Source organism: Protopterus annectens, chromosome 5.part0, assembly GCF_019279795.1.
Source record: "Protopterus annectens isolate FY-2018-M chromosome 5.part0, PAN1.0, whole genome shotgun sequence".
NCBI classification, from domain to species: domain Eukaryota; kingdom Metazoa; phylum Chordata; order Ceratodontiformes; family Protopteridae; genus Protopterus; species Protopterus annectens.
In genome coordinates, this window is record NC_056735.1 from 255,640,444 (window position 1) to 255,656,094 (window position 15,651).

A 15,651-nucleotide genomic window follows, 5' to 3' on the forward strand; every position below is an offset into this window, starting at 1 on the left:
CAACTAAGCCCAATCCAGGCACCATCTATAACAAATAACTACAGATTATAAATATAGGGCTAAAGAGGCCCACAGAGAAAAACCCTGACTATTAGAAAAAGATTAATAAGTCTAAATAGGGCTAAAAGCCCACACAAACCAACTAAGCCAACAGGGCACTAACTATCTAAAACTATACATTCTATTATCTAATTATCAAACACTAACACACAACTATCTTATGAAAAACAAAAAAGTAAGTTTTTTTTTTTTATATAAAACTTGCTGTTTTTTTTTTTCACAAATGGTCCGAGCTAGCTGGATCACAGAGATCTCTCTTGCCGTGGCAAACTAGATCTGAGGTAACTCCAGCAGTGCATTGTGGGATAAGGGGCTTGGTCTCGAGCTACTGGCAAACCTTGAGCTTTGCTATCGGCCGTGTCGGAGCTGAGGATCGGCTCCGAACCCATCAGTGAGAATAAACGGCGAGATTTAACAACTTCACATCTTTAGTTATCTGTTTTGAAAGGAAGCAAAGAGATCGATGAGGTATTCCCCATAACAAGAACAATTCCTGAAGACCCTCTCATTCAATTTTCATCTGTGAGGCAGCTTTATACTTCCCTCCTTGCTTATATGCCAGGACTGTGGTATTATTTTAGCTCTTTTACTCCTCGGGAAACTGATTCCAAGAAAAATCTTAAGTGATGGAGTTTGACACTCAAAGGAATACAAATGCAGGGTCCGTGTAACAGACTCTCACAAATGGGAATGTCATTCAGTCTGCAATGAGCTATGGTTGGGGCTGTTGGGGCTATACATTTTATGAACACCCTTGAAGCTGTAGATAAACCAGAAAGTAATGCAGACAACTGATAATATGATCCAGAAACATAGGTCCTTAGAAATTTCCTGAAGCTTATGGCTATGGGAATGTGACATCTTTTACGTCTACAGCTACCAAATAACTCATAGGGAAAATTAGAAGTAACAAGATCTGAAACATTAACATATTGAACTTTTAAACTTTCAAGTACAGATTAAGAAATGAAACATTTAGTACTGGTCTTCAAGGGGCCTTTCTTAGGTACCAGAAACATTCTGGGTTAGAAGCGGTTGTCCCTTTGACTTAAAATAACTAAATCTATGGTTCTTTAGGTGTGTAAAAACTCAAGAACCGGATGAAAAAATTCAATTTGATTCAGACGGTGGGAAGGTATTCCCCTGAAATCAAGTTATTTTTTATCCAGTGCCACCAAAAACTATTGTGCACCACTTTTAGCACCCAGGAGTTTGAAACAATCTTTTGCCAAAGAGGAATGTTGCCAGCCAGTACTAAGGACAGATATGTAGAGATATTGGCTGGGGGAGAGGGAAGAGTGTAAGGAATGCCAGCAAAGTCACTCTGTACTGTTGGTTTGCCCCTTTTTCTGAAAATATGCCTGTTTTTACTGCTGTTATCATCCAGTCATCTCTTTTTTTTTTGCATTTTGCTAGAAAAAGAAGGGTTTTGATTTTTTTAGCCTTTTTTTGTGTAAGACAGAAGCCTATATGAAATGCCCTGAATGAATTTCCCCCTTTCATCATATTATCTTGAGAACTTGGACAGCATAATAACCAAACAATATATATCCGTATCTGAAGCAGAAACCAAGATTTCAGACTTTACCTCATCAGAAAAGTTATGGTTTCATACCCATGCATGTGTTTTCAAGACTGTAGCAGTAGCACTGGCCCTAGACACAGGATCTGCACAATCATATACACTATTCAAAACACTTAAGATACCAGAGAAAAGGTTGAAACAGTTTGGCTAAAAAAGGAGCTTTCTCTGTAGAAGGGAAAGCCAATTCCCTCAGATTGTCCATATGAAAAGGTATACATTGGCAATTCTGTTTTCTTCTGCCACTTTAGCCTTCAGAATTGTAGCAGTCTCTTACGTTTATGGTCCAACATTCTACCCACTTTGTTACCACATGAAAGATTCATATTGAGGACCAGCGTGTTGTGAGCATTAGACACAGCTGAAATGGCAGCTGGATTAGATCTAAAAAGGGAGAAAAAATGTGTTTGCCTAAGGTACCTTTTACAGTTCATCTGCTTGTTGGGATGATGGCTGGGTATTAGAAACCTCCATGGTTGGCAGTACAGGATGGATGGGAGAGGAATGAAGTACATCAGTTTCTAACCTATCAGTGATGTCTCATCAGTTCAAGGGGAACATCTGCTTGTTCCAATAAAAAATACCTCATTCATGCAGGCAAAGTCAGATTAAAATTTTCCTCACAATCTAAGAGTTGGGCTTGGGGAAAGTGCAGGAGAAATGCCCCATCTCTGTCCAAGTCAGAATCGTCACTCTGACTGATGATTTTTCCCCTTGGGATTAGGCAATCACAGTCAGAGTGAAGAAGTGGGGGAGGGGGAGCCACAACATTTTGAAGCTGTCTGGTTGTGGTTTCCTTGGTAGGACACAAACCATATTAGCTTAAGGGATACCGGAGTAGGAATGATGAATATCAACAGTTCTGACTTTCACGTGATACCTGTTCTGAATACAGTGGATATAAAAAGTGCCCACACCCCTGTTAAAATGCCAGGTTTTTGTGATATAAAAAAATCCACAATAAAGCATTTCAAAACTTTTCCCACCTTTAATATGACCTATAACCTGTACAATTCAATTGAAAAACAAATCTGTTGGGGGAAAAAATATAAAAATAAAAAAGTACAATAAACTGGTTGCAAAAAAAAGTGTGCACACCCTTAAACTAATACTTTGTTGAAGCACCTTTTGATTTACTTACAACATTCAGTCGTCTTAGGTAGGAGTCTACCAGCATGGCACATCTTGACTTTGCAATATTAGCCCACTCTTCCTTGCAAAAGCACTCTAAAACTGTCAGATTGCGAGGGCATCTCTTGTGCACAGCCCTCTTCAGGTCACCCCACAGATTTTCTATTAGATTTAGGTGTGGGCTCTGGCTGGGCCATTCCAAAACTTTAATTTTCTTCTGGTGAAGCCATTCTTTTGTTGATTTGGATGTATGCTTGGGTCATTGTCATGTTGGAAGGTGAAATTCCTCTTTATCTTCAGCTTTCTAGTAGGCGCCTGAAGGTTTTGGGCCAAAGATTACTGGTATTTGGAAATGTTCATAATTCCCTCCACCTTGACTAAAGGCCCAGCTCCAGCTGAAGAAAAGCAACCCCAAAGCATGATACTGCCACCACCATGCTTCACTATGGGGATGGTGTTTTTCTGGTAATGCGAAATGTTGTTTTCGCACCAAACGTACCTTTTGGAATTGTGGCCAAAAAAGTTTAACCTTGGTCTCATCAAACCATAACACATTTTCCCACATGCTTTTGTGAAACCTGATGTATTGCTCTGCAAATTTTAGCCGGGCCTAGATGTTTTTCTGTGCAAGAAAAAGCTTCCATCTTGCAAGCCTACCCCACAGGCCAGGCATATGGAGAATACGGGAGATTGTTGCCATATGCAATACACAACCAGTACTTGCCAGAAATTTCTGCAGCTCCTTTAGTGTTGCTGTAGGTCTCTTGGCAGCCTCCCTGACCAGTTTTCATCTCGTCTTTTCATCAATTTTGGGGGGATATCCAGTTCTTTGCAACATCGCTGTTGTCCCATATTCTCTCCACTTTTTGATGACTGTCTTTATTGTGTTCCATGGTACATCCAATGCTGTGGAAATATTTTTGTACCCTTCTCCTGACTGATACCTTTCAACAATGAGATTCCTTTGATGCTTTGTAAGCTCTCTGCGAACCATGGTTTTGCTGTAGCAGGTAATGGAGTAAATGTCAGGAAAGTCCTACTAGGACAGCTGAACTTTACTTAGGGTTAATCAGAGTCTCTTTAATTGATAGCAGGTGTGTACTCAAGAAGACTGAATGCTGTAATTAAAGCAAAAGGTGCTTCAACACAGTATTAGTTTAAGGGTGTGCACACTTATGCAACCAGCTTATTGTACATTTTTTATTTTTGCAAAATCCTTTACCCTATATTTTGACACTTTGTTATTTGAATACAAGGTGGTGGAAAGGGTTGGTTTAAGATTAAACTTTGGCATAGCAGAGGCGTCAGCTCAGGGTAATCCTATATTACTATTTTTTTTAATACAATTGCAGGCATGGCCCTATGAAAATAAAGGCCTGGAGTGTAACTATTTTCATAGGAGAGGTTAACAGCAATAAGGAAAGTGTTTTTTTTTCAAGTCAAAAACATTATGGGTACTGTCACAGATGGTTTAAAGGAGGCTAAACTGATTTTTCTAACACAAAATGCAGATGTTGTCTTTTGCCTGAAATGCTGCATGCTCCTCTTGAAATGCCAGACTGGTGCTCTGGGTGACTGTGGGAGATCCATACACAGACAGCCAGAACTGCCTAAAAGATTCACCTTTACAGAAGCATAAGCTAAGCTTGAAGAGTACAGCATAGACATATATGGCAGAACCACCGATACCTTCCTCTGCTTTGGGTGCTGTTTCTTTCTTTGACACCAGAGGAAGAACCTTTTCTATTCAGATATGTATAATTTCTTTGTACTTGTCTTTCTAACTTCCTTCAAAATTTTTAGCAAATTCCAAGAATAAAATGTCACCAGAGACTACCCAGATCTGGTTGGGATGTAATAGAAGTACAAGTACAGGCTTCTCCCTTGTCATCAGAAAAAGATGGGAGAACCAGTGTTGCCTTGGCCAAAAAGGTGCAATTAAAATTATTTTCGACTTCTCTGGTTTTGGTTTTTGAACTACCCTGAGCAGTATGTGCATAGGAGAGAGAAAGCATTAAGAAACAGACCCATCCACTTCGGGCAGAAATCATGCACTGACCAAATATGTTTGTATGGTGTTCTGTAGTAGAAATCCCTTATGTGCTCGTTTCTCAGAGAAGCAAAAAGGTCTGCCACTGGCACACCCAATCTATCCATAAGGTCTGGGAAGGTTAACCTGTCTAGCATCCACTCGTGGATACACTGAGATCCTGCTCAGGTAGTCTGTCATACAGTTGTCTTGTTTGGGTATGTAAGATGCCATCACAAAAATCAAGGATTCCAGTGACTGTTCCCCAGGCCTCTAAGGCTAACATGCAGTGGCAGTAACAGCATGTTTTCCCTTGTCTGTGATGTTGTCTGTGGTTTACAGACATTCTTTAATGTTCTGAGAGCGTTAATGACAATGATCACTTCTTTGCCGTTCAAGTGTTATTCTCTTTCCCTGGAACTCCAGGTGTCCTGCACTTTGAGATCCAAAGTGTGGGCACCACATGCTATGTCTGAGGCATCTATGGTTAAGGACTGGTTTGTAATAAGACTGACTCTAAAGGGAATGTGCTCTTGTTCTGTTTGCATTTGTTGCATTCACCATTACAACTCCTTCGTGACACTAGGTAAGACTGGGGTGGCACACTGTAGGAATTGGGACTGTTGGTCCCAAGTACTCAAGAACTACTGTAGTTTCTTGTGTGAAAGCTGCCCACCCAGTGGGTGCAATGTGACTACAAATAGTCAGACACTAGTTGTTATTCTGCCCCCCCCCCCCATATCCTGCAAAGAAGATGTGTGTGGCTCCATCTCCTGTGGTACACAGGCCTTGGCTATACTGAAGATGATTGTTCTGGATGGATGCACACTGGACTTCTACTGATTGAAGGAGAAAAACATTACTGAAACAGTCCAGGGTGAGTACCACTGCCCTCTGCACCTCCTACTGAATATGTGCCTGAGGAAGGCAAAAGTCATGGGGTAAGGGCAGATATGGATGCTAGCACCCCTGCAGTTTATCAGTGGAGCCAGATATTTTGTAAGAACTCTGGGGCACAGGAGTTAATCTAAAAATCAATGAGGTGAACCAGTAGTGGTGAACCCCAATCACAAATCTTAGGTACTAGCAGTGTTTTTTTTTTTTTTTTTTTTTATGAAAATGGGAATGTGGAGGAAGGCATCTTTGAAGTCTAGTACCACTTTGGTAACCAGAGTACCAAAGAGTGGTCAAATAGCTTGCAAAGTTAACACAATCAACACCTGAATGTCTAAGAACTATTTAACCTTGATAGGTTTTGAACAGGTCTTTAAAAGCGGTCTTTTCTCAGTAAGATTAACAACTTTGAATAGAAAACTTTTTGTCTCTTGCCCCAAGGAGACAGGTTCTGTGGTTCCCTGTGCTAACATTTAGTTGCTCCCCTCCTAGCAGAAAAATTCCTAGTCCTTCGGTGCAAATGGAAGATCTCTATTTTTAGGTCTGGCCAGAAAATTATGTTTGTATTCTCTTGAGAATATTTTCAAGACCCACTTGGGTCTGTGGTTATGTCTCACCAATAATGATATTAACAGGCCAGCTGGTACCTTATTCCAGGGCATTGTGAAGTAAGGGACAAAGACCATGGTGGGGTTCTGAGAGGGAAGGAGCCTGGTTCAGGCTAGCTGCTCTCTGCTAAGAGCCGAGCCCTAGTGAACCCCAAGATCTCCCTCTATCCCCCTTGCTGCCATTTTCTATGGAAGTAAGGTTCATATTTACAGTGATAACGTTGAATGCACTTGGGCATGGGAAAGTGAGACTATGTTCAACTGACTCCATGTCTTTGGAAATGTGACTCTAAACTGTGAACACTGAAATAGGCACAACAAAAATGTCCTATTTCATTTGACACCTAGTCACCAGCATTTGTCACACAATTCATACGACATTAACAGTCCTCCCATATTAGTACTGTTGGTCTTCATCTCTGTGCTGCTGATATCAACTGGCATGTGCCCCATGTGTACATATGTTTCTGCATGAGGACTTCATGCAGCCAGGACACCTCATAGAAAGAATTCTGGCCAAAGCCAAAAATAATGGGAGGCAAAAATCAGTGACAGATTTTAATTACTCTTATTCTAAACATAAAATAACAGGATCTGCATTAGCATGCAATTACTGAAGGATATGAAGTCTGAAACTCAAATGCCTGTCATTGTTTAAATAACTTCAATCCTCAACGACTTTCTAGAAAACCACAGATTTTGTGAGGAGAAAACTAAAAATACTAGAAAAAAATCTGGACATTCTGCAAAATACTTGACAGTTGAGAGGTTATGTGGTAAGTTATCACACAAATAACATTACTTCTAATTCATTTTTCAAAAAATGTTTCTTACAAATAGAAAATAGTGTACATTTTTAGAAATATGTACTGACGCACATTTCAGGCTAAAATGATCAATTAGCTACTTATAAACATAAAAGAAAATCAAAGCTGTGACAGTAACAGCTATGGGTGCAGAAGATTATTTTTTTCTAGCAATATTTATTCTTAACTTGCATTTGTGACAAAGGATTTGACTAAATTTGATGTTCCTTCGGAGATACTCTAGAGGTATTAAAGAGAAGAATTACTCCACCACCCACTGTATTTTCATGGATGAAAAAGTATGTAGCTTGACATTATGGTTACCCCCCAACACACAGTACCTGTTCTAGGCTGACATCTTCTGAAAGGTTTCCTGTGTCCCCGTTACTGTTAATTGGGATTTCCATCGTAGCTGCTTTACTCATTATTCCATCTGTCATCCTTCAACCTAATAAAAATTAAAAACAAAACAATCCAGTTAAATTTTTCCTGTCCTGGCTTTTGCTGTGAAGCTTGTTGGACTCTTCACTTCTGTGCAAATCAACAGCAGAGCACTACAGAAAAAAGCCTAATATTGGGAGCTGGGTCATAGCAAAAGTATTTTCCTACAAATTTAAATTATTCCACATACACAAAACACTTAATGAGTAGTGCATTACTGTTTAGTACTGCTGTAAACTGATAAACTTGCAAGGATACAAAAGCTCATTTCCACAATGAAATCAAACACACAGAGCAAAATGTAGCAACACTACACCATAAATCTGTAAAATTAAACATAGCGCATAGAAAATGTCACATAAAATTAAAAATCAAAACTCATTCAATTCTATTACAGACACATGAAGAAAATAAATTATAATCTGCACAAGTACATAAGGAGGGATCTGACTTACAAAGCCTTGCAATCAAATGTAGAGGACGCCTGGTCATCCACAATTTCTCAAACATTTCCTCACGTGCAAAAAATAAAAAGTTGGAGGAATACGGTTCTTGAATAGCAGCTTGGCCAATCAAAGAGCAGTGCAAGTGAAAGGAGTGGCTTTTTACTGGCTCGTGCATGCCAGGAAACAAGGTTTCTGCCAGCAACACAACATCACCAGTGATGGTGTAGTACCATACCTGGCAGACATTAAAAACACTAATTGTGGTGATGCATGCCACATGAGTAGATCTGCCTAGTTAGGACAAACAGTGATGCTTGCCAGCTGCTCAGCTCCCAGCTACTTTCCCTACCTAATCTATTAATGAAGCAGTCTCACCCCTGGAAGGGGACATTTAGAAACAAACCAAGCTACAGAAGCAGCCTTAGAGAGCAGAAGGTGGTCAACTAGAGAACTAAAGGGTAAGCAAAAGAAGCAAAAACAGAGAAAGAGAGATCTTAAGGTTTATATTAGTTATAATCATTTTCTTTCACCACAATGGCACAGAGATGCTCTGTGAGAAGTCTAGTCTGGTTATACATGCATAAGTACCAAAAGCGCAAAACTGAAAAATGCTTTTAAATGATGTATGCATTTCAAAAGAAATGTATTTAACACAACGTTAAATCCATGTTTGTCTCATCGTCCGGTTCAACCTTTGGGTTACTAGACCTGATTGGATCTGTTCTCGGTGCTTTTTCAGAAGACTGGATCCAGGGCTCCGAGCCCTCCCCTATTCATAATTCCCTCAGATCAAGTATGTCTGCTTAGGAAAGTAAAATTCTATTCAATAAAAAAAACGGATCTACTCAACATAATGATCAATAATGGTGGAACCATGAAGGACAACAAGCAAAGGCTGCCCAAGGGCAAGGCCCCTAATCAAGTCTAGCCATCTGGCTGGGGTAAAAAAATGACCACTTAGAAAGGGAACAGAGGAAGCATTACTGAACCAGATGAAAACAAGACAACTTGGATCTAGTGTTACTTTTAACTACATAACTTTCATATCCAATGTTGCCTGTTTAATCTGATTCAGCCTTTGGGCTAGATTCCCAAGGTACAGAAAAACCTTGTTGGAGGTAAAGAGGGCTATTATTGAGTACAGAAAAGCCAAAAGATGTACTACATCTGAACTGTACATTCATCTTGTAGAAAAAGTAACCGCCACACAATCTCTTGAATAGGAAGCCTACCACAAAAGAAATGAAGGTAGCTACCACTCTGGTAAATCAGCCTTTTGTTTACTAAGTAAAGACAGTCCCAATTTTTCATAAAAAAAGATAATATAGTCAAAAAGCCACCAGGACAATGTTACTTTAGAAACTCCTTGACCAAAGTTAGCTTTTGAAAGGGAAAGGAAAAGCTGACCTGACTTCAGTATATCCACTGTCCTGTGTAAAACCCACAGTTGATGATTAACATCTAGTAAATGTAGGATAATCTCCTTTGTTAGAAAACTTTGGGAAAAACACTGGTAGAGTGACAATTTGATTAAGGCTTCCTTCGGAGGCCACTTCTGAGAGAAAGTGGGGATTTGTTCTCAAAGATAGACTGTTCTTATGAAAAATCACATACGAAGGTTTGGTTCTACTTCAGACTTCTGAAAAACCAAAAGACTGAATCTCAAAATACTGAAAATTCAGAAATACTGAAGGATAGAATTTGCCCCTTCTCCACTGTTGTGTGATCTTAGAGTTGGTATATATAATTAGCAGGGGGTGTGGAGAGTGCAGGCCCCCCACATGAGGGGTGCAGGGGGGGCTGCCCCCCTCCCATTAAAAATGTTTTCAGTGCACTGGAACTTGGACTTTAGGTTTTTCAGTTTTCTGAAGTAAACCCACAGATTTACATGATAAGGCTGTAACTACAAAATCCTCCTTGCAGATGTGACAGTGATCAAAAAGAGAGTTTTCCCAAGAAATTAGCTTTTGATCTACTGTACAGCCAGGTTCAGATGAAACTTCAGCCAAACTTTGAAACTTTTTCAGAAAAGCTCAAACCTTCACAAACAGGTGCTGGATTTATTTTTCAAAGCATTTACAAGGACCTTCATCAGACAATTACAAAAAATGACTGCCTGGTTAAATACTTTTAAAACGTGACATCACTTCCTGACTCATATTTAAAAGCACAGTGTCTTACTTACACATAAAAAGATGTGATTTAAAAACATATACATTAAAAAAAGCGAAACATGTAAATGTGCATGAATAGTAAAGCATGAACCCTGACATTAAAAAACAAAATTTTCTACTAACTTTTTCTGGTTATAACAACAATATTTTAAATTTTTTCCTTGCTGTGACTTCTCTAACTTGAAGCCGTTATACAATAACAGAGTTTCAGACTTCATGCCCTTCAGAAAAATGTGTACAAGTGCAAAACACATTTTTTGAGACAGCATGCATTTTCTGAAGGATTATTTAGTCAGAAACTTCATTTGTATGTAAATAGTATGAATACACATTTTTTGTGTTTGTTTTTTTAAAATACTTCATAGTTTTTAAATGTCAGGGTTCATGTTTTACTATTCATGCACATTTACGTTTCACTTTTTCTTAATGTATATGTTTTTAAATCACATCTTTTTATGTGTAAGATAATGAGAAGTTATGTACCTACCATAACGTTCCATGTTAGTTGTCTTCTTCTCGCCTTCTTTCTTGCTGGATGGGTTCGGAGCCGACCCTCGGCTCTGACTCAGCCTATACTAAAGCTCGAGAGCTATTTATACCGGCTCGAAGCTACCCTATGTACCACAATGCTAGGCGCTAACTACCCAGATCTTGTTTGATAGCTGAAACCATAGCAGTTCTGCTCTCCAACAAAAGGAGGAGAGGAAACCTCACTCGAAAGTCACCTAGACCTATAGCTGCCAGTAGGGATAGCCTAGGGGGCAAAACTGAGGCAAGAAGAAGATCCCCAAGGATCCTTAGGTCTGTCCAGGCTAGGGGGATGGGGGGTGGGACGCAAGAAAGAAGGCGAGAAGAAGACAACTAACATGGAACGTTATGGTAGGTACATAACTTCTCAATGTTAAGTTGTCAATCTCGCCTTCATTCTTGCTGGATGGGGCCGCGTCCCTAGCACCTTCACCCTGGGTGGCTCATCGGAACAGACTCTTGAGAACGGTGGAACCAAAATTAGCCCGGCTTTGGGAGGCCATGTCTAATTTGTAATGAGAGATAAAGGTATGAGGAGAGGCCCAAGTGGCTGCCGCACAAATGGAATCTATTGGTAATCTAGCCTAAAAAGCTATTGAGGTGGCTAATGCTCTGGTTGAGTGAGCCCTGGGCCTTGACGGTAGCTTATGGCATCTGAGCTGATAGATGAAAGTAATCACAGATGCCAGCCATCTAAAAAGGGTTACTTTGGAAACTGGAAGGCCTTTCTTCCCTGCCGCATAAGAAAGGAAGAGCTGCTCAGATTTTCTAGCTTGCTTGGTTCTATCCAGATAGTAACGGAGTTGACGATGAACGTCCAGAAAATGCAGCTTTTGTTCCGCTCTGTTGGAGTAGTTGGGGAAGAAAACTGGAAGAGCGATAGTCTGGTTTAGGTTCGCCTCAGAAGAAACCTTGGGTAAAAAGGACGGATTAGTCCTGAGGGACACACTGTCTTTATGGAAAACTAGATAAGGTGGACAAATGCAAAGGGCCTGAAGTTCTGATACTCTTCTCTCAGATGTTATGGCGACCAGAAAAAGAGTTTTCAAAGATAGCAATTTCAAGGAGCAGGAAGCCGCAGGTTCAAAGGGGGGAAGAATCAAGGAGGTTAGAACCAAATTTAAGTCCCACTGCGGTGGGGGGTCCCTGATTGGGGGCTTAAGCAAAAAGATACCTTTAAGAAAGGTTTTACAAAGCTTATGGGACATGATACTGGAGTCCGAAAAGCCTGCATGAAAGTTCGAAATAGCCGCTAACTGTACTCTGATGGTGGAGGAAGAAGACCCTGAGTGAAACAATTCCGCTAGGAAGTCTAGGACTGATTGGATAGGGGCAGTAAAAGGATCTATATTTCTAGCTCCTGCCCAGAAGGAAAAACGCTTCCACTTGCTGGCATAAATCCTCCTGGTGGATGACTTTAGGGAAGCTATAAGTATGTCACGCACAGAATGGGAAATAAGGGGAAGCCTGGCTAGGGTTGGAATTGGAGCAACCAAGCTGTGAGGTTGAGAGATTGGAGGGATTGGTGCAGCTGTCCCAACTGATGGGTCAAGACATCTGGTACTGGGTCCAGATGCCAGGACTGCCCCAAGAGGTAACGATGCAGGAACGGAAACCATATCTGACGAGGCCAGTAAGGAACAATGAGGATCATGGTGGCTCTCACAACGGTAGCTTTCTGAATCAATTGAGTGATTAATGGAAAGGGGGGAAAGCATACAGAAGTCCCCGGGGCCAATCATGGACTAGAGCGTCCCTGGGGGGTGGCCGGGAAGAGGGAATAGAGTGAAGAATTCGTGACACTTGCTGTTTTGAGGTGTTGCAAAAAGGTCGCAGCAAGGTCGACCCCATCTCTGAAAAATTCTCTCCACTACTGCTCGTTTGAGAGACCACTCATGTGGCATGAGAATGGCTCTGCTCAACCTGTCCGCTATGATGTTGGACTTCCCGGGGATGTGCGTTGCTATCAGAAACCGCTGAGAGGAGATCGCCCACTGCCAAAGTCAGAGAGCCTCTCGACATAAGAGATAGGACTTGGTTCCGCCCTGCTTGCTGATGTACCACACTACGGACATACTGTCCGTCTGAACTGCAATAGTCCCGATAGGAATAGAGTCCTGAAGGGCTTGCAACGCTAAAAGTACTGCTCTCATCTCCAAGACGTTTATGTGCAGGTGGCACTCGAAAGGTTGCCATGTGCCCTGGACCATCCTGCCCTGAAAATGCCTCCCCCCCCACCCGATCAGGGAGGCATCCGTTGTCACCGTGGCGACCGAGGGAGAAGGAACAAATGGTCTGCCCTGAAGGACTTGAGGGGAGACCATCCACCAAGAAAGGTGTTTCTTGCAAGACAGCGTTATTAAAATGTTGTGTGACATTGGAAGTTGTTGAAAGGACCACTGGGGAAAAAAGCATCCATTGAAGGATCCGCATATGAAAGCGAGCTAGGGGAAATAGAGTAATGTCTGCCACCATGAGACCTAATACCTTCATGACAAACCTGGCTTGGACTTTGTTGTTCTGAAGAAGGATGTGAACATGCCTGCGAATATCTAGAACTCTTTGCTAGGTTAGTTTTGCGGAAAGCCGGACTGTGTCCAAGGTGGCGCCTATGAAGGTAATAGACTGACAAGGCGACAAGGCAGACTTTTCGAAATTTATGGAGATACCTAGCCCTTTGCAAGTTTGAATGGTGTAATCTCTGGTGGTGGCAGTGAGGAGCCAGTCGTCTAGGTATGGAAACACCTGGAATCCTTGACACCTCAGATGAGCTGTAACCGCTGCCATGCATTTGGTGAACACACGTGGGGCTGTAGTGAGACCAAAGGGCAGGGCTCTGAACGGATAGTGACTGGCTCCCAGCCGGAAGCGGAGAAACCTCCTGGAGCAACTGTGCATCTTGATGTGGTAGTACGCATCCTGAAGGTCTACTGAGCACATCCAATCGTCCTGACCCAGAAAGGGTAGAATGGACTGTAGCGTGACCATCCGGAACTTCGTTCTTCTTACAGACTTGTTTAGTCTGCTGAGATCCAATACTGGTCTCCAGTCCCCTGTCTTTTTTGGTACCAAAATGAACTTGGAGTAGATTCCGGATCCTTGTTGGTCTGCTGGGACTGGCTGGATGGCTCTTTTTGTTAGCAGTTTTGATATTTCTAGTACTGCTTGTTCCCTTAGACTGGGTGGAACATCTGGAAGGGGTCCTTTTGGCTGAGTTGGGGTGTGGATAAAAGGAATTTTATAACCCTCGGATATGATCGACTGTACCCATTTGTCTTGGGTGAGTGAAAGCCAGGCTTCTGGGGACAGTGATAACCTTCCCCGACTGCCTCCAAAGGCGGACAGTCGGGCAGCTCCTCAGGGATGTTGGAAGGGTTTGTCAGAACAAGACTCTCTGCTACCCTGATTTTGCGGACCTCCTCTGCCCCTAGGGCGGCGTCTGTTATTGCCCCCCCCCCCCGCCTCTGGAGGGGAACTGACCTCTTGCGTCAGGCGCGACCTCTTGTGGTTTACAGAACCACATCTTCCCACCCTTCTGACCCTTAGGGTATGGTCTAGACGGGGTGGAAAAACGGACTCCCATGGCAGAGAGTCTTGCCTTCTTGCTCGCATCAGGTCAAAGTATCTTTCACCTGAGGTCCAAACAAAGCTGAACCGTCAAAGGGGGAGTTAGTGAAGGATGCCTTAAAGGGGTCTGCAAAGTTACAAAGCCGCATCCAGGCGTGACGCCTTAAGGCAACGCCTGTGCCTGCAGCCCTACTCGCCCCATCGGCCGCATAGGAAATGAGCTGCATGGAGGAGTTGACAATGGAATTCAGGGATGCCAGCTGGGAGTTTATTTTGCCTTGAGACCCCGCAGCTGTTGGATCCTGTAAGACCTCACCCACTTCTTTAAGCATGTCTCTTTGAAGGCGGGTGAAGTGGCACAGATAATTCAGCGACCGCATGACAAAGGTCGCTGAAGAAAACATCCACTTGCCGTACCTATCCATAGTCCTAGACTCCTTGTTAGGAGGATGGACAGGTACTGAAGGATCAGCCAGTTCCTTCTTAGTGGCTGCAGCCACCACCATGGCATCAACCGGGACACCCTTGGCTAAAAACTGTTTGTCCGAAGGGGCTGTTATGAATTTGGAAGGCCTCTGTGGGGTAGGTTCCATTGTATCAGGGGCCGTCCACGCCTTCCGCGCCACCACTTCCATGAGGGGGTCAAAGGGCAGAGACACACAGGAGGTGGAAGGGCGAGAGCCAAAAGCCTCTAGGTAAACCAACTCGTCCTCGGAAGGATTAAGGGTAGACCAGTTCCCCCTCTGCTTCAGGATTTCAAGTATGTCTGAAAAGGAGACATCCTCAGAGGGGGACCGTGGGGACCCTTCCGACTCATCCAAGTCGGTGTCCGATGTAATGGACTCAGGGGAGTCCACATGCTTCCTCATACATTTCCTCTTCCGAGGGCGTTCCCCTGACGGATCAGGGGAAACCTCGGAAGAGGATATTCCCAATGGGGAAACCTGAGGCTTTGGATCTCTACTGTCAGGAATGAGAGGGTGGGTAGAGACGGCAGCAGGCACTACAGAGGGAGGAGCTGAGGGAGCCAACCGTGGAGCAGGTACAGGGGCCAGCACGCTCCTCATGACTTCGAAGGCGCCCCTATCAGGCAGGGTAGAAGGTCCCCATTCCAAAGAGTTAAGGACCCCTCCCCGGCAACGAGAGGGATGGCTGCAAAGCCGATGTCGGGGCCGAACTTACCAGTGCCGAAGCTCAGAGGGAGAACGGGGTCGGACAAGGGTCCGATGCCACTCGCCCCCTCGGAGCCGATGAGGAAGTCCATGCGCCCAGATCCCTCCAAGGATGGGACCATGGAAGAGACCGGAGCCGACGGAGCCGAAAGGTGAGGTATCGGCTCCGACGTGTCGACGGCCACGGCTCCCACAAGCTCCGGCTCCAAACTC

The 15,651-nt window shown here is 43.0% G+C and overlaps 1 protein-coding gene across 1 annotated transcript in view; it reads right to left on the reverse strand.

Moving 5' to 3' along the window:
* ARFIP2 (ADP ribosylation factor interacting protein 2) overlaps nucleotides 1-15,651 on the reverse strand; it is a gene marked incomplete in the record, with an annotated part of 1,173,031 nt that overhangs the window by 853,637 nt on the left and 303,743 nt on the right. Inside the window, 1 exon segment of the mRNA XM_044072222.1 lies at nucleotides 7,452-7,558. Within this exon segment, the coding sequence (XP_043928157.1) occupies nucleotides 7,452-7,550 (99 nt within the window).